General features: G+C 45.6%; 1 protein-coding gene and 1 long non-coding RNA gene across 2 annotated transcripts in view; one reads left to right on the forward strand and one right to left on the reverse strand.

Annotated features, from left to right (window-relative positions):
* Nucleotides 1-10,354, reverse strand: part of LOC136632007 (uncharacterized) — a 38,243-nt gene extending 27,889 nt beyond the window's left edge. Inside the window, exons 1-2 of the long non-coding RNA XR_010793127.1 lie at nucleotides 10,223-10,354; nucleotides 7,059-7,415 (exon numbers count right to left, since the gene is read on the reverse strand). This is a non-coding gene — a long non-coding RNA (uncharacterized lncRNA). The remainder of the gene's footprint in view (nucleotides 1-7,058; nucleotides 7,416-10,222) is intronic.
* LOC136632006 (phospholipase A2 inhibitor and Ly6/PLAUR domain-containing protein-like) overlaps nucleotides 9,375-27,894 on the forward strand; it is a 63,149-nt gene continuing 44,629 nt past the window's right edge. Inside the window, exons 1-2 of the mRNA XM_066606539.1 lie at nucleotides 9,375-9,441; nucleotides 10,362-10,475. Of these exons, the coding sequence (XP_066462636.1) occupies nucleotides 9,390-9,441; nucleotides 10,362-10,475 (166 nt within the window). The 5' untranslated portion in view covers nucleotides 9,375-9,389. The remainder of the gene's footprint in view (nucleotides 9,442-10,361; nucleotides 10,476-27,894) is intronic.

Consider the following 27,894-nt stretch of genomic DNA (forward strand, 5'->3'; position numbering starts at 1 on the left):
TTTAAAAGCCAAGCTATGGGTGAAGCTCCTAGCAAGGAGATTAGACAAATTTATCCCTGAGTTGATCAATGAGGAACAGGCGGGTTTCGTGAGGGGGAGGGCAAAGATAATTGCCTCAGACTTCTTCACGCATCGCGCTATGCCCAACTCCACAACATACCCCTAGCTTTTATAGGAACCGATGTGGAAAAAGCGTTCGATTTAGTCGACTGGCACTATATGAAGAGCACACAATTACACTACAATCTCCCAGCGGAGTTCGTCTCCGCCATTTTTTCCCTCTATGCCTGTCCTTATGCCAGACTTAAAGTTAACGACATCTTATCCCTCTCTTTCGAAAGTAAAAACAGCACCCGTCAGGGATGCCCCCTCTCCCCCTCTCTATTCATCTTGGCCCTGGAGCCCCTCTTACTGCAGGTTAGGCAAGATCCCGACATCTTGGGTTTGATTATTGGGGACGATCTCCTATCTACCGCGGCCTTCGCGGACAACATCGTCTTCCTGGTTACCAACCCTGAAACGGGTCTTCGTAGATTAGTCGAACTCTTGAACGCCTTTGGCAAGATTTCAAACTTCAAAATTAATTTTGACAAATCTACAGTACTTAACATCTCTATATCCCATGCACGTAGTAAGAAGCTTAGCAACATCTCATCGTTTGCGTGGTCGGAGACATCTCTGGACTACCTGGACATTAAGATACCCAAAAGGCTAGAAGATATTTACTCTATCAACTTTGTTCCGATGCTAGACCAGGTAAAAAAGCTTTTAAAAGATTACGATTTATGTCCTGGTTTAGCAGAAGGAACATTTTAAAATCACGCATCCTGCTGATTATTCTCTATAGGATCAGGATGCTACCAATCTACTTACCCCCAATCTTCTTTAAAACCCTACGTTCAGCCTTTGCGGGTTATGTGTGGAGGCAGAGGAGACCAAGATTGGCTTATAGCCTAATGATCAAAAGGATATCGCTGCATAAAATGTAGAATTTGAAACACTCAGTAATAGAGATGAGCGAGCACCAAAATGCTCGGGTGCTCGTTACTCGAGTCGAACTTTCAGTGATGCTCGAGAATTCGTTTCGAGTAACGAACCCCATTGAAGTCAATGGGTGACTCGAGCATTTTTGTATATCGCCGATGCTCGCTAAGGTTTTCATTTGTGAAAACCTGGGAAATTCAAGAAAGTGATGGGAACGACACAGAAACTGATAGGGCAGGTGAGGGACTACATGTTGGGCTGCATCTCAAGTTCCCAGGTCCCACTATTAAGCCACAATAGTGGCAAGAGTGAGGACCCCCCCCCCCCCTGAATTCATGAATGGGTGTGAGTGAGGGCTGCCTCTGATTGGTCAGGCTGTGACCAATCAGAGGCAGCTTATTCAGCAGGCGGGGATTTTAAATCCCCGGCAGCTGAATACTACTCACAGCTGTTCAGAGCAGTTCAGGGAAACTGCAGCCTGCCGCGCTGAACTCCGTCTGCCGGGACCAGGTAAGTATATATATATTTTTTATTTTTACACATTTCATCCCGCAATCGCCGGCAGCCCATTGCTTTCAATGGAGCCGGCTGTATTACCAGCTCCATTGAATTCAATGGTCAGTGCTCGTTTAATCGAGACGAGTACCGCATGGTGCTCGTTTCGAGTAATGAGCATCTTGAGCACTTTAATACTCAAACGAGCATCAAGCTCGGACGAGTATGCTCGCTCATCTCTACTCAGTAACAAGAACTTTGTAACGATGTATACAATGTCTACTGCATATGTAATGTTTGTATATGTACTCTTGATCTATTATAAAATCCAATAAAAATTATTTGAGAAAAAAAAAAAAGGAGCTCCGAAGGGGGCATGGACCTCCCTAACATACTTGATTATTATCGCGCCTCACAAATGAGCTACTGGATGGACTTGGTACATTCGAGAGGGGACAACCTGCTGCCCAAACTGATTGCGGCCCACAGCACCAACAGGTCCTTGGAAGTTCTGTGGTTCCCCGCAAAGAGCAGATACAAAACAAAGGATTTCTGCCCTCTGCTAAGAGGCCCCTGCGAGGTGTGGGACAGTGTGGGGGAAAGTCTGGCCCCCGAGGCCCTCCCCGGCTTTTCCACTAAGCGTTTTATTCAGATTTCTGGACCTCTCACTAGATCCAGTTTCTCCCTCCGGCTGAGGGAAATTTAAAGACTTCACTGTGGGTGACCTTCAAGTACTAGCCCATTTACCAGTGCCGGAGATTATACAATCCCTACTGCCGGCTTGGTCCCCCTCCTTCCTGCTTCGAGCCTTGGATGAAAGAATCATAGAGGACTTCCTTAGGACTTACTGATCAACTCGACCCCAAATTCCATTCGAACGCTCATTAAAAGACTCTAATCCTAGGGCAAGAAAAATCTTGCATCTCCGTCAACAGTTTATCATCCCTCAAACTACAACCAAACCCTCCTTCATTATCTCCTGGGAAAGGGAACTGGGCCTATCTCTGTCACAGAATGACACTATAACAATCCTGGCCACATCATTTGGTCTCTCTCCACGCATTCTAGCCCAAGAATCTCATTACAAACTCCTTGTAAGGTAGTACAGAGCACCACAGTGGCTTTATGCATACAAATTGACCCCACATAGCAGAAGTTGGAGATGTAGCGCGGATGAAGGCTCCTATCTGCATATCTGGTGGACCTGTGTGAAACTGGTTCCCTTCTGGACGGGAATAGGAGAGGCGCTGGAAAGGATTAAACAGAACATTGTTCTCACGTTCCAGATGGTGTTTCTTTGGACACTGTCTACAGCATTTCACCCACTCAGGGATAGGGTGCCTGCACATGGGCGGAATTTCTGCCGCGGTATTTTAAGCACATTGTCCGCCCCTGACTGCAGCTAATATACTTCTATGGGGATCCGCAGATGTCCCCAGACGGACAGATTTGCATTGCGGATTTTCACGCGCTAGGAAAAAAACGTGGCACGTCCTAATTTGGGTCGGATTCTGTGCATGGAGACTCCAATACAAGTGAATAGACGCGTTTTTTCATGCAGTACATCCGCTGTGCAGCTGCGGATGAAGGCACTGGTTTGCTATGACATTAGAGAAAGTAGGCGTGGTAGGAGGCTGCAGGTTTTTCCGCGTGTTTTTTCCGCAGCACATCCGCATATATCCCTGCATGATTTTTCACGCATCCGCACCTATCCGCAAGTACATTTAGGTGCCATACGCAGGTCTCCCGCGCGTGAAAATCCACTGGCGTAACCTGGAACGCTCGTGTGCAGGCGGCCATAGGCTGATAGCTTTCTTAATTGACGCAGCCAAAGCTCTGATTCTGCTGCACTGGCAACGCGAGGAACCCCCCTCATTATGGCCGCCTGCAGACAAGCGGGTCGGATCCGGCGGCGAGCATTCTCGCCGCGGAACCCGACCCCAGCGCCTGCAGGGAGGAGCGCGTACTTACCCGCGCCCGTCGAGTGACATGCCGTGGTTTGTTTGCCGCGCAAGATTTCGCACGGCCACACTGCGGCCATCTGCATAGGAGTGCGTATTGTAATGCACTCCTATGCAGGCTTTCAGTGGCGGAAATCCCGCGGGAAATCCTGCCGCAGGATTTCCGCCCATGTGCAGGCTGTCTATCTCAATGGAAGGAGAAGGTCAACATGATCTTTAATCTAGAGGAACTGTCGAGTTGGCACAGTAACTCACACGACAAATTCCTAAAGATATGGTCTCCCTGGCGTAACCTGAGACTCTTGGACGGTCTTTCTCAGTGAATTGAGCCCCTAAGCCCCCCCCCCCCTCCCCCGAACCCATCCTCCCTATGTTTCACTCCCTTTCCTTTCCCCCCTACCCCTTATCTTATTCAGTAAAGTATTCCTCAAGTTTATTTTCTTTTGCCCCCTTATGCCCTACGGGGCTTGTCAGGACATACCACGCCTAAATTCAACTTCTGGATTTAACTTCTCGTATTACCCTACCTGTATTATTGAAAATCTTGAATAAAATTTAATTTGGAAAAAAAAAAAGATAAACAAAGGCTGGATTTCCCCAGACTTCTCTTCTCCACCGGCCTATACTCTTGCTACAGAAATATTACGGGGGGTCCGCCTATACTCTTGCTTCAGACATGTTACAGGGGTCCACCTATACTCTTGCTACAGAAATGTTACTGGGGCCCGCCTATACTCTTGCTACAGAAATGCTACAGGGGTCCGCTCATACTCTTGCAACAGAAATGTTACAGGGGTTCACCTATAGTCTTGCTACAGAAATGTTACAGGGGTTCGCCTATACTCTTGCTACATAAATGTTATTGAGGTCCACCTATACTCTTGCTACAGAAATGTTACAGGGGTCCACCTATGCTCTTGCTACATAAATGTTACCGGGTTCGCCTATACACTTGGTACTGAAAAATTTGAGGGGTTCACCTATACTCTTGCTACAGAAATGTTACTGGGGTCTGCCTATACACTTGCTAATGAAAGTTTTGATGGGTTTGCCTATACTCTTGCTACAGAAATGTTACTGGGGTCTGCCTATACTGTAGGTGCAGAAAGGTTTTCCATTGCGGTGTTCAGCTGCCTGACACATACACAGAATAAAGTGTGTGGGGACACATGGATTTCCCATAGCTATTTAACTCACAGCACCTTGGGTCACACAGGGTGGAGGATGGGACCGAGCCTGACCCAGGGTCCGCTCACGTACTTCCCTCACGGAGTATTGCGGGTCCCACCTCAGTCATGGTTTCTCGACCTTATTATGCAACCTCCTCCTGCTTGGGTCGGGGGATCAGCGGTGGGCAACATGTATTTTCTCTTGTGTTACCACAGTTATCTGAGACAGTGGTTTGGGCCAAACAAAAGAAGCGTTACTGCATTAATGAGACGTTCACAGCTGCACTAGCATCCGAGTCCGCTTGAGGCCCACGATTACTGAGGGTGTGGGCAGAGGCCAAGGTCCTGGGGGGGGGGGGGGGAAATCAACTGTGCCAGGTATGGAACTTCTATGTGGTTCATCCAGTCTTCGGAATGATGAAAGCAACCATACCTGCTTTAAAGAGACATTCATAGCTGTACTAGTATCCAAGTCTGCTTTGTGCCCACGATTACTGAGGGTGTGAGCCGAGGCCAAGGTGCTTGGTGGGGTGAAAATGCCTTGTTTGGGTGCTCTGATTTCTTCATGTGTAATACCATCTTTGAGTTTCATGGGCTCGCCTATGCTGTGGGTGCATAGAGACTTCCCCTTGCGTTGTTTTACCGGTCTGGGAGAAATACACTGACTGACTTGGCTAGGGAGCAGACGGCTTTCCCATTGTGGTGTTTTACCTATCTGGCACAAATACACTGAATGACTAGGGCAGAAGTGTGGGCCGAGGTCCTAGGTGGGGTGAAATTCTATCATGTTGGGCACTCTATTTTTTTTCATATTTAGTACTGTCTTCATGGACTCGCCTATACTGTGGGTGCACAAAGGCTTCTCCATTGCATTGTTCAGCTATCTGACACATACAAAGAATATATTGGGCAGAAATGTGGGCCGAGGTGGAGGTCCTTGGCGGACTGAAACTCTGCCATGTTTGGGCACTCTGATTTCTTCATGTGTACTACTTTCCTTGGGTTACAGGGGCTCACCTATGCTGTTGGTGCACATAGACTTCCCATTACGTTGTTTTACCTGTCTGGCACAAATACACTGACTGACTAGGGTAGAAATGTGGGCCGAGGCCCTTGGTGGGGTGAAACTCTGCCATGTTTGGGCGTTCTGATTTCTTCCTGTGTAATACCATCTTTGTGCACCGACAGCATAGGCAAGCTCAAGAAACTCAAAGACTTCCCAATGCGGTGTTGAGCTATCTGACACCTACACAAAATGAGTTACACAAGGTGGAGGCTGGGACCGAGCCTGACCCTGGGCCCGCTCACGTGCTTTCCACACAGAGTATTGCTGCATTGTGGAGATGTGTAGAAGTGCTGGCACCTGAGTCCCCTTTATGCCCATGTTTGCGGCTCCTGATAATTTTGTGACGGAGGTGGAACGGGATTGGAATGATGATCATACGTCGGGGGGAGGGGGGGGGGGGGGGTTGGACAGCAATGCCAGCATGTAACCCAGGAAAAGAGGCAGTGGTGTCGCCCGCAGGCAGTGATTGTCCTGGGTTGCAGGTAGTGTGGTGCTTACCTAGGATTTTCCAGCGCGTGTGCCTTGCTAATGAGTGTTTGTCCCAAGTAAATTGTTAGGGGGGTTACCGCCAGGCTCTTGCCCCCATTTTGGCTTAATAGTGGGACCTGGGAGCCTCAGATGCAGCCATGCATGCTGCCCCTGCCCATTGACTTCAATAGGGTTCGTTACTTGAAACGAGCTCTCGAGCATTATGAAAAGTTCGACTCCATTTCCAAGCAGCCGAGCATTTTGGTGCTTTCTCATCTCTAGTTAATAGGTCTCGCACATGCAGTCCCTTTTTCAGAAATTCTCGTAGAGTGCTAGGTATAGTCATACAAGTAAAGATAAGATATGATGCAATAGTGAAAAAGAGGAAAGAAATAACAAAAATTATATATATATATATATATATATATATATATATATATATATATATATATATATATATATATATATATATATATACATATCAACATTATATAAAATTCCATTATGAAAGATAATTCCCACCTCCCCTAATCAGGGGGAGCATCCTACCTGCTCCAATGAGTGTCCAGTGCCATGACAGGTACTCCAGTCGAGCTCCCACAATATTTGGCGGTCACGCGCATGTGCACTCAGACCTGGCCACGTTGCATCACCAACCAGTGATGCGAGCGTCACCGTGTGACGTGTAACCATGGTAACGAATCATCGTGCTACCACGGAGCCTAGATTCCCTGGTTATCAGGCCTGGTATACCCGATTCCAGGCAGCTCAGGACGTACATTTCCAAGAGGGGATGATGCCATACAAATGCCAAATAGTCAAGATATTTATATAGAGATATATAAAGCTGCTGATAAATCTGTGACTTGCACCTCATTTCACTTACATTTTTTAATGGGAAACAACCATATGTACCTTAAATGTCTTTCCTTTTTTGGGATATATTGTCTCCAAGCAGGGTTTGGAGATGGACCCTGAAAAAGTCTCTGCAGTGGTGAATTGGTCTCGTCCCTCCAGATATTGGTCAATCCAACGATTCCTGGGTTTTGTAAACTATTATCAACAGTTTAGTCCGCACTTCTCCTTCCTGACTTCTCCCATCTCTGCTCTCATATGAAAGGGAGCTGATGCCAAGAAATGGCCCCCAGAGGCAGAATACACTTTTCAAGCTCAAAAGGTAGCCTTCTTGTCTGCGTCCGTGCTGCACTGACCAGTGGTTATGAAACAGTTCTTTCTGGAGGTTGGTGTGTCTTCCTTAGGTGCACGGGTGGTCTAAATGGAAAAAGGTGCATCTCATAAGGTCTGTTGTGTCTGTTACCTATACCTGACTCCCCCCCCCCCCCCTCCCTGTGTATCCTTAACTCCTTTCATGTCTCTCCCCTCAAATCACTTGTGCTCAATAGGTTTTCCAAAAATCCTAGACCAGTTGCCACTCAGGTAATTTCGGAGAACATCTTCGATGTGGAAAATATTCTTGATGTTAAAAAGGTCAGGAGAAAAACCTTTTTCCTAGCGGATTGAAAAGGTTACAGGCTGAAGGAGAGGTCATGGGAACCATCTGATAACATCAATGCCCTATGTCGGATTCAGGAATTTCCACAGAGAATCGTCGGGAGGGGAAGGACGCGTAGGAAGGGAGGTACTGTTAGGTGCACTGTTCAGACACAACACTCTGTCTCTGCATTGTCCTACTCTCCCTGTTCCCTGAGCTTATACTATTCTTTTCCAGCACTCCTAGGGTTAATTACTTCTGGGTCTCCTGCTTAGCTGATGCACCTTTTCCAATAACCGCCCTTTACAGCTGCCCTGGGCCTTCCAGACAGTGCTTCAGTGTTGTGAGTTTGCTCTCTCTTACATTCTTCTTACCTCTTGCTTCTGCTGTTATCTAGTATCCTTCTGTTTGTTGTGTTTCCACCTTTGCACCCTTTCTGTCAGTAGTCCCATCGCCTGTTCCTGTCTTGTCCTTGTAGGCCTGTCCGTACCTTTGTTTCACTATTAATCCCAGCCCTAGTTTGTCTTTTGGTGTAAACGAGTTCTACCTGTAAGGTCAGCTAGCACCTAGAGGAAGACCATTGGGGCATCCTTACCGGGACAAGTGCTTTGTTCCTAGGCAGGGCTATCCCTCCTTCCCTGCACTAGCTTAGGGCAAGGTATCTTCCCTAGTTCGCCTCCTCGGACTGGTTACTGTCATCTGGTGTCCTTACCTCCGATTCCTTGAGGGTCAACTATCAGCCTCACTGGACTGCGACTTCACCCACATGGTAGGTTGATCCAGTAGTTCCACATCCACAGTCCTATCAGCTTTTTCTGCAAGAGCTCCTGATGATGACTTCTGGCTTCCTCTCTGACCAAGTTACCCACCTCATCCCTTTGTACTGCAAACCAAGAGCTCCCATTTTTGAACTCTGGCTTTCTATCTGACTACATTACCCACCTCATCCCCTTCCCAATAACAACTCATATCCAGTGTCGGTAAGACGTCACAGCCATTCTGTGCATGGTACTCACACAGCATTACCTGACTGTCCCCCTCATGACTACTGAGTTTTCCCCTGGACTCCTGTGTCCCCTGCCAGGTGAGGATCCACTCTTAGGGCCCTTTTATAAGGGCTGATAAATCATTCAGATTCCCACATCCAGCAGGAATCTTAATGATTATCATTCAGTATAAATGCCACAACTGAATAAAAATTTGTTCGCTTCTCATTCATCATTTATTCATGCAGAAAACTGAATGACGGATCGGACTGTATAAAAAAGCAGTCATTCATTCCGACAGGCCGGAACAATCCCCAGCCAGCTCTGCCTCTGCCATTCACTGGATGGTGATTGTTACTATGCAAAAGCCCAGGAACAATTATGACTGCGACAACCTGTTGGGCATCTACGCCAGACAGGTCGTTCTGTGTAAAAGGGTCCTTAGATGTCTCTTAGTTTTTATTTGAATAATAGAGAACCAGTATAAGATTTACTGAAGATACATTCTTTATTATCAAGAAAACGGCATGATGGGAGATAACTTGCAACTTTCCTATTCCAGTGAGCAGGTTTTCATTTCTTTGGAACTACTAAGCTCCTCCTGTGTCCCACCCCGAAAAAAAAACCCAGATAACTCAAGAACCTCACCCAAGTTTTCATTTCTTTGAAACTACTAAGCTCCTCCTGTGTCCCATCCCGAAAAAAAAAAACAGATAACTCAAGAACCTCACCCAAGGTTTCATTTCTTGACAGAATCTGAGCTGAGCGATGATTTCTCTGATTGGATTTCTGAGCCTCGTCTCGGCTCTTACAGCAACAAGTAGGTTGAATTATTTGCCTTTGTATTTGCTTTATTTTTATGGATTTCTCAATCACACTTCCATTAGGGCTGCCGGTCATAATTCCATCTCTCTATTTTCGGAGCAATGTAATTAAATTGAAAACAAACGTCCATTTTTTCCTCAGTGCTTTCAATGCATTTAAAGAAAATAAAAGTGAATGGAAATGGAAAGAAATAAAGTTTTTAGTCCGCTTCTACTCTATTAGGTTTCCGTGTTTCAATGCAACAAATGGCACAATATGTTGAACTAATGGAAAGGAAGAAAACTGAAAGCCTTACGTATTTTTTGAAAACCCCTTGAAATCAATGGAGAAAAAATGAAATGTTTATTTCCATTTTAATTCTGTATCTCTGCTCCAAAAAATGGAACAAAGAGATGGAATTACAACTGAGTAATGGAAGTGTAACTACACCCTTAGGGTACACGCACACGGGCATTAAAAAAGTTGCACCCAAGATTCTCTAGCACAACTCTGATCGGACATCCCGTCCGTGTGCTGTCTGATGTGTGGGGGACAGTACATTTACATGTGAGATTCTCATCTGAACATCAGACAATATTAGGACATGCTGCATAGACCCATTCACATGAATGGACGCTACCTCTGTCCCATTTGGATCCGGAAATCATCCAGAAATATCATCGGTGTGCATGTGCCCTTAATAATGATAGGAAATAATACATAGCAGTAATAGTGGTGGTAATAAGACATATTAATACATCCACTATAGCAGTATAAGTCTGTGTGACAGATGTTACCTCTCCTCCTGTTCATACTGGGAGATAAGCTTTTAGACTTCTGTCTCCGATGCCGCTGATCTCAGTTACTTTGCAGCAGAAAACCAGAGTGTAATTAGTGATAAATGTGCTGATTGTGTGCTGTGTGATATCTCTCTAGGTTCTGCTCTCTCGTGTACGCAGTGTATGTCTACATCCTCAACCTGCTCAGGCGACAGCATAACTTGTTCTTCAAGATCTGTATGTGGATCCACATACACACAAAGCCTTGTTGGTAAGTTGTATGACTAACCCTTTCATGACCAGGGCTATTTTGGGTCTTGATAATCAGAGTAAAATTTCACACACTGGAGTGCCGAATTTGATATAGAACTTTCAATAGAGTTTAGCACTTCCTAATTCTTCCAAACTGGAGTAGTTATCTTTTTATTCTATAGGTTATCCATAGTGATAAATGGGCATACACAGAGAAAAATACACTTTTCCCCACCATTTGTTTATTTTAGTTTCCTATGAGTCTTCTCTCGGAGTTTTGCAGGTAACAAAACTACATTTTCCTTCACGATCACTATCGTTCGGCCGATCGCAGCTATTAACCATTTAAATGCCACAGCGGCATTTAACCCCGCCCCCCCCCCCCGAACTATGTACGGGGGTCCCATGACTCCCCCCCCCCTTCCCCACGGTGACATCAGGGGAGCCGTGCTGGTGTCATGGCATCCGGGGGCCTTCTTGGCTGCCTTAGCAGACTGCCTATCAAACCATCCCCGTGGGGTGGCTTGATAGACTGCTTGTCAAATGGCAGTATGACGTAATGCTATAGCATTACGTCATACTGCTTGTCAAATGGCAGGAGCGATCAAAGCATCGCTGGTTGTAGTCCCCCAGGGGGACTTTAAAATAAAGTAAAAAAAAAATCAATAAAGTTTTATTAATTGAAAGAAAATAAAAAGTTATAAAAGTTTAAATCACTTGCCTTTTGCCATATCTATTATTAAAAATCTAAATCATAAAATAAAAAAAATGTATTTGGTATCGCCGCGTCCGTAAAAGTCCTATCTATCAAAGTAGTGCATTATTTTTCCTGCACAGTAAACGTCGCCCGAAAAAAAACAAAAAAGAACGCAGAAATGCACTTTTTTTAGTTGCCCTGTCTTTCAGAAAAAGCACAATAAAAAGCGATCAAAAAGTCGTATGTATTCCAAATTGGTACTAACGGAAACTACAGGAAATCCCGCAAAAAAATGAACTCTCAGTCAACTACATTGATGGAAAAATAACAAGTTATTAAACGCACAAGATGACCGTAGAAAATAATTGAGAAAAAAAAAAAATGTCTTTGAAAAAAAAAAGGGTAGTATATAGAGATGAGCGAGCGTACTCGTCCGAGGTTGATGCTCGTTTGAGCATTAAGGTACTCGAGATGCTCGTTACTCGAGACGAGCACCACGCGGTGTTGGAGTCACTTCCATTTTCTTCCCAGAAAAGTTTGCGCCGTTTTCAGGCCAATAGAAACACAGAGAAGGCATTACAACTTCCTCCTGTGAAATTCCAGCCCTATCCCACCCTCCTGCAGTGAGTGGCTGGGGAGATCAGGTGACACCCGAGTATATAAACTGGGGCCGGCCGCGGCTCGCCACAGATGCACGCTGAGAGACATTAGGGAAAGTGCCGTCCTGCTGTAGCTGCTATAGGGAGAGAGTGTTAGGCTGTTATCTTCGTCTTCAAGAACCCCAACGGTCCTTCTTAGGGCTACATCTGACCGTGTGCAGTACTGTTGAGGCTGCTTTTAGCAGTTTTGCACATTTTTTTTTTTTTGTATATCGGGCGTGCAGACCATAGCGTCCTCAGTCTGCAGTCATTTTACTGAGTATAGGGGCAGTACTGTTGATGCAGGGACAGTGGTACAGGGAAAGAGATATACTGGCTATATAGGCAGTGGGCTTTTTCAAAAAAATTGGAAAAAAAAATCTTTGGGCTGCCTGTGACCGTGTTCAGTTTACTGCATGTCTGCTGGGGGTAGTAGTCACTCACTATTACCCAGCTAGGTGTTACTGCAGCCTTGCGTATAATTGTTTCTGGCTGCACTGTGCTTTCAATAACCACAGTCATCCTTCAACAGGGAAATCCATATACAGGCTATATAGGCAGTGGGCTTTTTCCCAAAAATTGGAAAAAAATACTATATTTGGGCTGCCTGTGACCGTCTTCAGTTTACTGCGTGTGTGCTGGGGGTAGTAGTCGCTCATTATTACCCAGCTAAGCCTGTGACCGTCTACAGTTTACTGCGTGTCTGGGGGGGTAGAAGACGCTCATTATTACCCAGCTAAGCGTTACAGCAGGCTTGCGCATAATTGTTTCCTCGCTCTGCTGTGTTCGTTACATAATCGCCGTCATCCCGCCAGTGGGAAAGTTCAAATGGAACTAATACTGTGCTCCCCCTATACTGCTGCTAGTGATATGTTACTGGGGCCTGTCTAGACTGCTACTATTACTGAAATGGGCCGTTGGGCAGCATGTTACCCAGGAGAAGTGGCAGCAGAGTGTCATGCAGGCAGTGATTGTGCTTTGTTGGAGGTAGTGTCATGCTTAGCTAAGGTATCCATTGCTATTGAGGGTTTTTCAGAAGTAAAAATTGTTGGGGGGGCACTCTTGCCGCTATTGTGGCTTAATAGTGGGACCTGGGAACTTGAGATGCAGCCCAACATGTAGCCCCTCGCCTGCCCTATCCGTTTCTGTGTCGTTCCCATCACTTTCTTGAATTTCCCAGATGTTCACAAATTAAAACCTTAGCGGAGCATAGGTCCCATACAAAAATGCTCGGGTCGCCCATTGACTTCAATGGGGTTCGTTACTCGAAACGAACCCTCGAGCATTTTGGTGCTCGCTCATCTCTAGTAGTATAGTAAAAAAAAACTATATATGTTTGGTATTGCAGTAATCGTACTAACCCATACAATAAAGTTAAGAGGTTGCTTTTGTTGCAGTTTGTGTGCTGTAGAAACAAGATGCACTGAAATATGACGGAATATTGTTTTTTTTTTTTCATTTTACTCCACTTAGAATTTTTTAAAAGGTTTTTCAGTACACTATATGGTACAGTAAATGGCATCATTTAAAAATACAAGTCGTCACACAAAAAAGGCAAGCCCTCATACAGCGATGTCGATGGATAAATAAAGGAGTTAGAACTTTTTTGAAGGGGGAGGAAAAAACGAAAATGGAAAAAGAAAAAAAGGGCTGCGTCATTAAGGGGTTAAAGCACTTAACCTCTTAGTGAGGAAGTCTGTTTGCACCTTAATGGCCCAAAAAAAGATGATACCAGCAGCACTCACATACAACACCAACATTCTGGTGGAGCAGATATTCCTGTTAAGGACGCCAGCCCATTTCGGACCCAAACCCAAAAGATAACTTCAGCAGTAGAAGAAAACAAACAGCGTCCACACTGCTATGTAGAATAAAATAGACTTTATTCCCCCTGGTCCTGGTGGTCACGAGGACCAGGGGGAATAGAGTCTATTTTATTCTACATAGCAGTGTGGACGCTGCCTATGTTCTACTACTGCACCTTAATGACCAGCTAATTTTTCTTTTTTTTTTCATCATCGGATTCCCAGAGCCAGAACTTTTTAATTTCTCCATTGATATAGCCATGTGAGGGCTTGATTTTTGTGGCACAAGCTGTACTTTTAAGGGCATCATTATTGGGTACGTATAATGTACTGTATAACTGTTATTAATTTTTTAGGGGAAATTGGGGAAAAAAATAATTCTGTCATTTGTTTTTTGAATTTCACTTTTAGGGCTTATTCAGATGACTGTATATTCACGCCGGCCAATATACGGCGTCCCTCTCTGCAAGAGGAGGCGGGAAAAGTGCACTGAGCTCCCGCCCCCTCTCCGTCTCCTCTCCGCCCTTCGTCACTATTTGCAATGGGAGAGGGATGGCATGGGGGCGGAGCAATGTTTTTTTGGTTTTTTTTAAGGTTTTGCTATTTTTATACAGAAAAAAAAACTTTTTTTTTTTTTTAAGATTTGCCTTTGTGTTGCCGTATTCCAAGAGCCGTAGTACTTTTATTTTTACATTGACGGAACTCTGAGGCTTGCCCTTTGCTGGATGAACTCTAGTCTTTATTCATCCAATTTTTAGGAACATAACATTTTATTTGCTTTTTATTCCATTTTGGCTAGTGAATATAACAACAAAATCTGCAATTTCGACATGCTTTTATTTATTTTTTAACAACATTGATCATGAAGTATAAATAATATGTTAAATTACTTCTGTGGGTCACTACAATTATGTCAATACCAAATTTAGATAGGTTTTTCTTTTTTACACTTAAAAAAAAATGTTTTTTTTGATCACTGGATTTAACCCCCTAAGGACTCAGCTTTTTTTTTCACCATTTTTGTTTTTTTCTAGCCCCTTTTAAAAAATCATAACTCTTTTATTTATTTATCAACACAGCTGTCTGGGGACTTGTTTTTTGCAGAACAAGTTGTATTTTTCAATGGTACTATTTAATGTATAGTACTATATTACTATAGTAATGGTACTATATAAATCATATAATGTACAGACAAGAACCTTTAAAAAACTGTTAGTGGAGTGAAATGTAAAAAAAAACTATTTTCACCATCATTGGTGTGTGTGTGAGGGGTGGGGTATTGCTTCTATGACGTACACACTGCAACGAAAATGACATAGTTGTCTGTCAAAGTGTTTTATCTTTCCATAAAGTTTGACAACTTTCTAGTAGACTTTGGCACGGGTACATTAAGACCGGAGCTCTATGTTGCCAGTCTTGATGGGCAGATCAGTGCAGGAAGATGCACCAAATGTATAAAGAGGTGCAGGCCATCTTGAACACAAAGGATCCGGGGCCATCCATGAGTCCCAAACTGACATCTGTGCTAGGTCATAGGTGGAGCACATTTCTGCTATAATTTACACCATTTTTAATTATTTTAAAAATATGAATGTAAGACATCCCTTCTTCCAGTAAGTAATTAAATATCATATACTGCATCGTTAATGCTGTCAAAAATAGTGCCTTTTTAGTCACTTTGTCCCCAAGAAAAAAAATATGATAAAAAGCTCTAAAAAAATAGTATGTATTCTAAATTGATACCTGCTTGGTACATTGGACAGACACAATCCTTTGCTTCTGTGTCTGGCAGGCATGGGCATGATCCTGCTCTCCCTGTTTACTCAAAGTCATTTATTATCCTACAGCACTCCTAGGGTTAATTGCTTCTGGGCCTTCTGCTCAGCTTATGCACCTTTTCTAATCACCTCCCTATATAGCTACCCTAGCCCTTTCAGTCGGTGCGGTTGTGTTTTTGTTTATTTCACTGGAGAAGAGCCAAAAATGCAATACCTGATAAGGTGCAGAGCAGCCACGATCACCACTAAGCGGGCACAATCACCACAAGACAGGCACAATGCCCGTAGGGTTGGCACAATGGCCGTAAAACCTAACAATATGCAGCAAGCCAGACTATAAACCGGAGGAGCTAAACTGTCCACTGCAGACCTATATGCAGCCACCCACTCAACCCAGCCCAGATTGGGGAGGAGCGACTGCATGTAACTAAATCTGCAATGTGTACTATACCACAGAAGCCAGCCAATAGATGGATGCGTCCCAATGGCAAGGCCACACCAAGTGGCGATTGTGCCTGCTTAGCGGTGATCGTGCTTGCTGTGCATCTTATCAGGTATTGCATTTTTGGCTCTTTTTCAGTGAAATGTGTTTTTGCGTTCCCCCTCACTTCTGTGATTTTGTGTTGTTGTGTGATTCATGTCCATAACTCCATGTTTAGCCACTGCTCTGGCAGTTTCCTTGCTACCTTGCCTTCTGTTCTTGTTCTGTATCCTCCATTCATGTATCCAGCTGTCTGTTATCCTCGTGAGTCTGCCTGTATGTTTATCATTGTCAGTCTGTATCTCTGTTCCTGTATGCCCCTGTATTGCTCTGTCGTTTGTTTTATAGTTGTTCTGTCCTGTCAAGGTCAGTCAGTGCCTAGAGGGAGACCGTGGGGTCGTTCCTATCGGGACGAGTGCTCCGCTTATAGGGGAAGGGTTTCCCTCTCCTGGTTATTGGTTCAAGGCAAGATACCTTCCCTAGTTTCCATCTGCATACGGGGTTCGTACATCCAGTATCTTACCTCTCATGCTGGGGTCGGCTGTCAACCGTGCAGGACTGGATCATCACCTACCCGGTAGGTTGACACAGTGCTTCCACATCCACAGTCATTACAATACCAATGCAAAGTACAGGTCACCCTGCAAAAATGTGCCTTCATACAGCCCTCTCAATGGAAAAATTAAGTTATTGGGATCAAAATATGGCAGCAAAAGCAATTTTTTTAAAGTATTTTTACTATATAAAAAAACTATATGAATTTAGTATTGCAGTAATCAGTGATCCACAGAATAGAGTTAACATGTTACTTTTAATACACTGTGAACAGCATGAAATACCACCACCAGCCCCCAAATGGCACAATTGCATTTTCCCCACTATTTTAACCCCTTAGTGATAAAGCCTGTTTGCGCCTTAGTGATGGAGCCAAATTTTGGAAATCTGACATGTAAACTGTGACTTCGTAAAGGCTTTACATATCCAAGTGATTCTGACATTGTTTTTTCGTCACATGTTGTACTTCATTTTGGTTGTAAAAATAGACCAATAGAATTTGTGTATATTTATTAAAAGTACCAATATTGGGAAAATTTAGAAACAATTGTCATTTTTTCACGTTTTCAACTGTAATATCTCAAATATGTGCAAACATACTGTACAAACCTTTGCTAATATATATATATTTCTATCTGTTTACTTTATTACGGTGCACATTTGAAAACTTTTCTTTATTTTTTTAAACCATTTAGATCAGGGGTCCCCAACTCCAGTCCTCAGGGACCACCAACAGGTCATGTTTTCAGGATATCCTACAGTGAGAACATTTGTGGCAATGTCTGAGGCACTGACGATAATTACATCACCTGTGCAACACTGAGGAAATCCTGAAAACATGACCTGTTGGAGGTCCCTGAGGACTGGAGTTGGGGAACACTGATTTAGATGACGTACAAATTTAAAATAACTTTTCAGCATTTTGAGGAACACTTTGCTTTCTTACAGCAAGCCAAGTTTGCAAAGGCTCATAGGTGCCAGAATGATAGATACCCCCATAAATTACCCCATTTTAAAAACTGCACCCCTTAATATATTCACTGAGGTGTGTCATTAGTATTTTGATCCCACAGTTTATTTTCAGGAATTAATTCAATTTTGAGGAGAAAAAATAAAATTTCATATTTTTGCAAATATGTAATTTTAAAGACATATTTTTTTCCTATATTGCACATGAAAATGAGGATTGACACCCCAAAATGGATACCCCTGTTTGTCCTGTGTTCAGAAATATACCCATTGTGGCCCTAATCTTATGTGTGGATGCACAACGGGGCCCAAAATGAAAGAAGTAGTCAGAATCTTTCAGAACAGAAATTTTGCTTGAAGGCGTTTTAGGCACTATAGCACTCTTGTAGAGATCTTGATCGGCCAAAACCATTGGATAGCGCCGATCGCATTGCCGGGGAAAACTGCCTGCAGTCCAGGATGACAGCTCCATGCTGTCGGCTAGCTGCGGGCACCAACAGCATGGAGCTGTCATGTCCTCAGCTAAGAGGGCATTAATCCAAAGAGGATGCATGTTTTTACGTCCTCTAGGATTAAAGCCCACTTAGCTAGGACGTAAAAAGGGAATGGGGCCGTCACTAAGGGGTTAAAAAGTCTTACAATATTTTATATGGTTTGTTAAATGGTACCAATGAAAAACACAATTAATTCTGCAAAAAAACAAGAGCTTAATGCAGGGGCTTGGCAGGGCCCCCCCAACTTCTTTTAACCCCTTAACGCAGAGGCATTACATTTTTTTCCCGTCATTAATTTCTTTATTGGAATAGTACAAAATCATAAGATACAGTAATAGTCACATATTTCTGTAGGAATATGCTATCTTATAGAGATGAGCGAGCACCAAAATGCTCGGGTGCTCGTTACTCGAGACAAACTTTTCGTGATGCTCGAGGGTTCGTTTCGAATAACGAACCCCATTGAAGTCAATGGGCGACCCGAGCATTTTTGTATATCGCCGATGCTCGCTAAGGTTTTCATTTGTGAAAATCGGGGCAATTCAAGAAAGTGATGGGAACGACACAGCACCGGATAGGGCAGGCGAGGGGCTACATGTTGGGCTGCATCTCAAGTTCACAGGTCCCACTATTAAGCCACAATAGCGGCAAGAGTGTGCCCCCCCAACAACTTTTACTTCTGAAAAGCCCTCATTAGCAAGGCATACCTTAGCTAAGCACCACACTACCTCCAACAAAGCACAATCACTGCCTGCATGACACTCCGCTGCCACTTCTCCTGGGTTACATGCTGCCCAACCCCCCCCACGACCCAGTGTCCACAGCGCACACCAAACTGTCGCTGCCCAGCCTTCAGCTGCCCTCATGCCACGCCACCCTCATGTCTATTTATAAGTGCATCTGCCAGAGGAAAAGCAGGCACACACTGCAGAGGGTTGGCACGGCTAGGCAGCGACCCTCTTTAAAAGGGGCGGGGCGATAGTCCACAATGCTGTACAGAAGCAATGAGAAATGCAATCCTGTGCCAACGCCATCAGGAGCTGCACACGTGGGCATAGCAATGGGGAACCTATGTGCCACACACTATTCATTCTGTCAAGGTGTCTGCATGCCCCAGTCAGACCGCGGTTTTTTATAAATAGTCACAGGCAGGTACAACTCTGCAATGGGAATTCCGTGTGCACCCACAGCATGGGTGGCTCCCTGGAACTCACTGGCTGTACATAAATATATCCCATTGCATTGCCCATCACAGCTGAGGTAATAATGTCATGTTTAATGCAGGTGGGCTTCGGCCCACACTGCATGCCCCAGTCAGACTGGGGTTCTTTAGAAGTGGACACATGCAGTTACAACTCCCTGTGGACCCACAGCATGGGTGGGTGCCAGGAAGCCACCGGCGGTACATTAATATATCCAATTGCATTGCCCATCACAGCTGAGGTAATAATGTCATGTTTAATGCAGGTGGGCTTCGGCCCACACTGCATGCCCCAGTCAGACTGGGGTTCTTTAGAAGTGGACACATGCAGTTACAACTCCCTGTGGACCCACAGCATGGGTGGTTCCCTGGAACCCACCAGCGGTACATAAATATATCCCATTGCAGTTCCCAACGCAGCTGATGTTACGTCAGCTGTAATGCAGGTGGGCAAAAAATTAATTGGATTACACTGTAGGTGAGGGCCCCCAAAAATTGGTGTACCAACAGTACTAATGTACCTGAGAAAAATTGCCCATGCCCAACCAAGAGGGCAGGTGAAACCCATTAATCGCTTTGGTTAATGTGGCTTAATTGGTAACTAGGCCTGGAGGCAGCCCAGTAAAAATAAAAATTGGTTGAGGTGAAAGTTTCAACGCTTTAATGAGCATTGAAACGTATAAAAATTGTTTACAAAAAATTATATGACTGAGCCTTGTGGGCCTAAGAAAAATTGCCCGTTCGGCGTGATTATGTGAGGTTTCAGGAGGAGGAGCAGGCGGAGGAGGAGGAATATTATACACAGATAGATGAAGCAAAAAGGTCCCCATTTTGGATGGTGATAGAGAACGATGCTTCCATCCGCAGGTGTAGCCTACGTATTGTTTAGGTATCGCTGCTGTCCGCTTGTGGAGAAGAGAAGTCTGGGGAAACCAAGGCTTTGTTCATCTTGATGAGTGTAAGCCTGTCGGCACTGTCGGTTGACAGGTGGGTACGCTTATCCGTGATGATTTCCCCAGCCACACTAAACACCCTCTCTGACAAGACGCTAGCCGCAGGACAAGCAAGCACCTCCAGGGCATACAGCGCGAGTTCAGGCCACGTGTCCAGCTTTGACACCCAGTAGTTGTAGGGCGCAGAAGCGTCACCGAGGATGGTCGTGCGATCGGCTACGTACTCACTCACCATCCTTTTACAGTGCTCCCGCCAACTCAGCCTTGACTGGGGATCGGTGACACAGTCTTACTGGGGAGCCATAAAGCTGGCAAAGGCCTTGGATAATGTTCCCCTGCCTGCGCTGTACATGCTGCCTGATCTCTGCGCCTCCCCTGCTACCTGGGCCGCGGAAATGCGCCTTCGGCCACTAGCGCTGTCGGATGGGAAGTTTACCATCAGTTTGTCCACCAGCGCCCTGTGGTATAGCATCATTCTCGAACCCCTTTCCTCTTCAGGAATGAGAGTGGAAAGGCTCTCCTTATACCGTGGGTCGAGCAGTGTGTACACCCAGTAATCCACAGTGGCCAGAATGCGTGTAACGCGAGGGTCACGAGAAAGGCATCCTAACATGAAGTCAGCCATGTGTGCCAGGGTACCTGTACGCAACACATGGCTGTCCTCACTCGGAAGATCACTTTCAGGATCCTCCTCCTCCTCCTCCTCCTCCTCTGGCCATACACGCTGAAAGGATGACAGGCAAGCTGCATCTGTACCCTCAGCAGTGGGCCAAGCTGTCTCTTCCCCCTCCTCCTCATGCTCCTCCCCCTCCTCCTCCTCCTCCTCCTCTGGCCATACACGCTGAAAGGATGACAGGCAAGCAGCATCTGTCCCCTCAGCAGTGGGCCAAGCTGTCTCTTCCCCCTCCTCCTCATGCTCCTCCCCCTCCTCCTCAACGCGCTGAGATATAGACATGAGGTTGCTCTGACTATCCACCGACATACTGTCTTCCCCCGCCTTCGTTTCCGTTTCCAAAGCGTCTGCCTTTATGCTTTGCAGGGAACTTCTCAAGAGGCATAGCAGAGGAATGGTGACGCTAATGATTGCAGCATCCCCGCTCAGCATCTGGGTAGACTCCTCAAAGTTTCCAAGGACCTGGCAGATGGCTGCCAACCAGGCCCACTCTTCTGTAAATAATTGAGGAGGCTGACTCCCACTACGCTGCCCATGTTGGAGTTGGTATTCCACAATAGCTCTACGCTGCTCATAGAGCCTGGCCAACATGTGGAGCGTAGAGTTCCACTGTGTGGGCACGTCACACAGCAATCGGTGCACTGGCAGATTAAACCGATGTTGCAGTGTCCGCAGGGTGGCAGCGTGCGTGTGGGACTTGCGAAAATGTTCGCAGAGCTGGTGCACCTTTCCGAGCAGGTATGACAAGCGTGGGTAGCTTTTCAGAAAGCGCTGAACCACCAAATTAAAGACATGGGCCAGGCATGGCACGTGCGTGAGGCTGCCGAGCTGCAGAGCCGCCACCAGGTTACGGCCGTTGTCACACACGACCATGCCCGGTTGGAGGCTGAGCGGTGTAAGCCAGCGGTCGGTCTGCTCTGTCAGACCCTGCAGCAGTTCGTGGGCCGTGTGCCTCTTCTCTCCTAAGCTGAGTAGTTTCAGCACGGCCTGCTGACGCTTGCCCACCGCTGTGCTGCCACGCCGCGTGACACCGACTGCTGGCGACGTGCTGCTGCTGACACATCTTGATTGCGAGACAGAGGTTGCGTAGGAGGAGGAGGAGGAGGAGGGTGGTTTAGTGGAGGAAGCATACACCGCCGCAGATACCACCACCGACCTGGGGCACGCAATTCGGGGGGTGGATAGGACGTGAGCGGTCCCAGGCTCTGACTCTGTCCCAGCCTCCACTAAATTCACCCAATGTGCTGTCAGGGAGATATAGTGGCCCTGCCCGCCTGTGCTTGTCCACGTGTCTGTTGTTAAGTGGACCTTGGCAGTAACCGCGTTGGTGAGGGCACGTACAATGTTGCGGGAGACGTGGTCGTGCAGGCCTGAGACGGCACATCGGGAAAAGTAGTGGCGACTGGGAACTGAGTAGCGCGGGGCCGCCGCCGCCATCATGCTTTTGAAAGCCTCCGTTTCCACAAGCCTATACGGCAGCACCTCCAGGCTGATCAATTTGGCAATGTGCACGTTTAACGCTTGAGCGTGCGGGTGCGTGGCGGCGTACTTGCGCTTGCGCTCAAACAGTGGCGCTAGCGACGTCTGGACGCTGCGCTGAGAGACATTGCTGGATGGGGCCGAGGACAGCGGAGGTGAGGGTGTGGGTGCAGACCAGGAGACAGTAGTGCCTGTGTCCTCAGAGGGGGGTTGGATCTCAGTGGCAGGTTGGGGCACAGGGGGAGAGGCAGTGGTGCAAACCGGAGGAGGTGAACGGGCATCGTCCCACCTTGTGGGGTGCTTGGCCATCATATGTCTGCGCATGCTGGTGGTGGTGCCTCCCCAGCTGATCTTGGCGCGACAAAGGTTGCACACCACTGTTTGTCGGTCGTCAGACGTCTCTGTGAAAAACTGCCACACCGTAGAGCACCTTGACCTCTGCAGGGTGGCACGGCGCGAGGGGGCGCTTTGGGAAACAGTTGGTGGATTATTCGGTCTGGCTCTGCCTCTACCCCTGGCCACCGCAGTGGCTCGGCCTGTGCCCACACCCTGACTTGGGCCTCCGCGTCCTCGCCCGCGTCCACGTCCTATAGGCCTACCCCTACCCCTCAGCATGGTGTATTACCGGTAGTGCAGAAACAGAACGCTGTAATTAAATGTGCCGCTTATTGGCCTGTGGTTGGAGGCTGACTTCGTTTACGGAATGCCAGGAAATAATTTGGCGCAAGCCTGCTGTAACACTTAGCTGGCTGCGTATGATTTTGTAGAACTACGACACCCAGCACACATAGACCCAGAACACTGAGCACAGTGACAGGCAGGCCAAATAGATTTTTTGCCCAAATTTTTTTAGCAAAGGCCCACTGCCTATATTCAATGAATATGTCTTCTGTCCCTGCCTCCACACTTCTGTCCCTGGAGTATGTCACAGAACTGCAGAGTGTTGCACTGTCAACTGCAATACAGCAGTGATTTCAGAGCCCAGACAGAGCCAGGAAATAATTTGGCACAAGCCTGCTGTAACACTTAGCTGGCTGCGTATGATTTTGTAGAACTACTACACCCAGCACACACAGACCCAGAACACTGAGCACAGTGACAGGCAGGCCAAATAGATTTTTTGCCCAAATTTTTTTAGCAAAGGCCCACTGCCTATATTCAATCAATAATATTAATATGTCTTCTGTCCCTGCCTACGCACTTCTGTCCCTGGAGTATTACTGCAGGGCGCAATGCTCTGCACGGCCGATATACCAAAAAAAAAAAAATGTGCAACACTGCAAAAAGCAGCCTCCACAGTACTGCACATGGTTAGATGTGGCCCTAAGAAGGACCGTTGGGGTTCTTGAAGCCTAAAATACTCCTAACGCTCTCCCTGCCTAAGCACTTCTTTCCCTGGAGTATTACTGCGGGGCGCAATGCTCTGCACGGCCGATATACCAAAAAAAAAAAAAAGTGCAGCACTGCAAAAAGCAGCCTCCACAGTATTGCACACGGTTAGATGTGGCCCTAAGAAGGACCGTTGGGGTTCTTGAAGCCTAAAATACTCCTAACGCTCTCCCTGCCTAAGCACTTCTTTCCCTGGAGTGTTACTGCAGGGCGCAATGCTCTGCACTGCCGATATACCAAAAAAAAAAAATGTGCAACACTGCAAAAAGCAGCCTCCACAGTACTGCACACGGTTAGATGTGGCCCTAAGAAGGACCGTTGGGGTCCTTGAAGCCTACAATAACTCCTAACACTCTCCCTATAGCAGCTCCAATACGATAGCACTTTCCCTCAGCAATGTCAGAACGCAGCTGTGGTGAGCCGCGGGAGGGGCCGATTTTTATACTCGGGTGACACCTGATCTCGCCAGCCACTCACTGCAGGGGGGTGGTATAGGGCTTGAACGTCGCGGGGGTAAGTTGTAATGCCTTCCCTGTCTTTCAATTGGCCAGAAAAGCGCGCTAACGTCTCAGAGATGAAAGTGAAAGTAACCTGAACATCGCGTGGTACTCGTTACGAGTAACGAGCATCTCGAACACGCTAATACTCGAACGAGTACGTTCGCTCATCTGTACTATCTTAGATTATGCATGCAGTATTTGTTATTACATGTGTTGTATACCTTTGCATATAAAACAATTTTAAAACAAGCAAATATTATGCCTTTCCATTTGACAATAATCAGCATGAATAACACCCACAGTTGGATTTAGAGTTATAGGCATTTTGTAAGAAAAATTTTTTTAAGTTAACTTGGCATCCAAATAATTTACTCGTATCAATTATTGGTAGAATTTTTCCATACATCCTAAGACTCCTTATATTGTTTTAGAGAGTTACTACGAAGTGCTAATCATTTTTCGAATAGTAGCGAAGGATAGAGATGAGCGAGCATACTCGTCCGAGCTTGATGCTCGTTCGAGTATTAGGGTGTTCGAGATGCTCGTTACTCGAGACGAGCACCACGCTCGTTACAGCTGTGGCAGAGGAGAACGATCTTTATGCTGACAGTGCGGGGGGGGGGGGGGGGAGTCACTCTTGCCACTATTGTGGCTTAATAGTGAGACCTCGGAGCCCGAAATGCAGCCCTGCATGTTGCTCCTCGCCTGCCCTATCCATTTCTGTGTTTTTTACATGACTTTGGTGATTTGCTAAGATTTTCACAAATTAAAACCTTAGCGGAGCACCGGTCATATACAAAAATGCTTAAGTCGCCCATTGACTTCAATGGGGTTCGTTACTCGAAACGAACTCTTGAGCATCACTGAAAGTTCGTCTCGATTAACGAGCACTCGAGCATTTTGGTGCTCGCTCATCTCTAGCGAAGGCGTATACTACCATCTCATTTGTAGTTTCATTTGTACTTCCAATATACCCAGACCTTTATTTGATTTTTCTGCTGATCTATAGGATTTCTCTCAGGTTTCAATAGTCAGAGAGTTGGGTAGGCGGCGCTCACTTATTCAGATATCCCAGGACGTCAATCAAATTTGGCAATGAAGAAATAGATGTGCACACCTTGTTCAAGCTGATGGTGACTGTACCCAGATTCATACAGGCACCTAGTGCACTGTAGAGCAGCTAAAGGAGGCTCCAATCATAAATATGGTGGAGTGGATATAGACAAGAAGAAAAGAAAAAAAAGTCCTCAGCGCTCAAATATATGGATACAGTATAGCAAATGATATGATGGAAATATGCATAAGATAAACTTACTTCACGGAGGCGTCTCTAATGGAGATACACCCGATCCCAGCAGACGTGGCAGATTACCGTTGGCAGCAGCAATCGTAGTTCCAAATGTTTATTTAAGCAGTAGACGCGTTTCGGCCTTACAGTATTTTGGCCTTCGTCAAGTACATCAAGTACTTGATGAAGGCCAAAATACTGTAAGGCCGAAACGCATCTACTGCTTAAATAAACATTTAAGGAGTATAAGGAGCCATGGTCAGGAGTGGAGATAGGAACATAGTCAGAATAGTCAAATCAGACAACCAGACAATCAGAATGAACCAAAATGATCACAATACTCAGGCATCTTCCAAAATTGTCACACTGGTGTTATAATCAGCAGGAATTCTCCTGTCCTGTTTTCTAACCTCACTCCTTGTCAGTTGTTTAGGGACTACAGTAGTTCCTCATTGGCTAGACTCCCATTATGTTTCCTTGGCTTCTGCAGTGGGCTTGCTGGTCACAGCAGTTGTAGCGGGCCAGACCATGGAGGAGGGCATAAAAAAATGATGTTAGTCACAATGGCACGGCCAGTTCTTATTTGGTGCTACCTGTGGAGTCAAATAGGGTACAGTGTTGAATAATAAGTTACAAAAAGTGGAGAACTAAACAAAAATAGGGGTAGAACCTCTTTCCCCCTGGAGCACGTGGTGTGGTACTTCAGTGCAGATCTTATGTTGGTGGGAAGGAACTCCAGGATTCAGGTTGTAATGTAAACCATAAATGAATTTATTTTCAGTGAGAAAAGGAGATTGCAGATTGACTTGCTTCCAACACTTTGCATAAGGTGACTTTAGAATCAACAGTTACAGTTGTAGACATAAATGTGATTGTTCTCAGCAAGAGAAACAACGTAATCTTGTAGATATGATACCTTTTAATGGCTAACAAAAATACATGATGTAATAATAGCGAGCTTCCGAACCAACGCAGGGTTCTTCTTCAGGCTTATGGATTGGATCTGAAGAGGCATGCATATTTATACACATTTATAACATACATACTTATGACAAGGCACAGATATGGATGTGATTGGTTCGCACTTAAAAGGAATTCTGCAACAGCAAACAAACTTTTTTTGTCTAGGCTCTGATAGCGGAGTGAAAGTTTTATGGTCCCTAAATTACTGTTGGAGGGGGGGAGGTCATCAGGCTTGAATTGCTACAAGAGATACACAAACATTTTTAGCTAAACACTGATAAGGGAGTGAAAGTTTATGGTCCCTGAATTACTGTTGATGGGGGTCTTATCTGTGCAATCAAGGCTCACACTTCCCATTCACGCATAAATCCTGGGGAATAATTTAACCCAGTATTCAGCGTGTCAAAGGTTGTTATCAATTTATATTCCCAAATTCTTCTGTGGCTTTGTGACTTGAAACCACCCTTCAATAGCAAAACCCTCATATCTCCTATGTCATGTCCATGGTTAGAGAAGTGCTCGGCCACAGGTAATTCCCTTTTTCTGTGTTCAATCGTGTGGCGATGAGATCTCATCCTGGCTTTCAGTTTCTGTCCTGTTTCTCCAACATAAAGACCCCCAACAGGACATTTACTGCACAGGATCAGGTACACAACATTGGACGAGGAACATGTAAATGTCCCTGGGATCTTATAGTCCTGCTGTGTGTTGGGGATCCGTATCCTGTCCGCAGTCAGTATATGTGAGCAGGTCTTACAGCTCCTTACATTACAGGGATAAGTTCCTTTTTGTGTGTCAGAGGGTACCAGATCTTTGTTTTCATTATAGTTGTAGACATTTATTACTTCTGAACATTTCTCAGGGGATTGGTGCAAGTAAACTTCAATTGTACACTTCATTTTTTCTTTCAGCTTTTCTCACTGACTGTGCCTATGAGTGGCCAACTTAGTTTCCTTTCTTTCCTGACTTTCTCCTTCTTTGGCTTAGAACTCCTTTTTCTCTCCTCTCTCACTTCTCTTCTGACTTTGCTCACAATTCCTGTTAATAGGTACTCACACTTTAGATATTTTCTCCTTCCCACCACACTGGCTAATCCTAGATGTTGTCACTTGACTCTCGTCAACTCTGCTATGGAGCAGACTCAGCTCTAGACTGACTGTAGCTCTGCCTACTCCTCCAATTTATACTATCACTGTAGCTCAGCTTTTAAAGGGGCCTATTCTACCAATTTAAGGCTGTCTTCTCTTGCGAAATCTGGCTAAACATTCCCCAGACTGTTGCTAAGTGACCTTAATTCACTAAGGGCTGGAGAACCTTGTCAATTTGCAATGTGCGACAAGTAGGAGGCCTGCACTCTCTGAGTAGTTTCTAAAGGGTGGCTGAGGAGTCGTGTCATGGTGGCGATATGTGCATTCCGCTCTATGTAATCTTGCACACAAATAAATGGTAGACCAAAGGATTTGGGCGAACAATGGAACTAGGTGAACGTGATGTGATTGCCTGATTTAAAAGATCTTGGTAGGGAAATAAGACTACCACACGTGTTTGAGCAAACTACAGGCACACTATTTACAA

Source organism: Eleutherodactylus coqui, chromosome 6, assembly GCF_035609145.1.
Source record: "Eleutherodactylus coqui strain aEleCoq1 chromosome 6, aEleCoq1.hap1, whole genome shotgun sequence".
Classification (NCBI taxonomy): domain Eukaryota; kingdom Metazoa; phylum Chordata; class Amphibia; order Anura; family Eleutherodactylidae; genus Eleutherodactylus; species Eleutherodactylus coqui.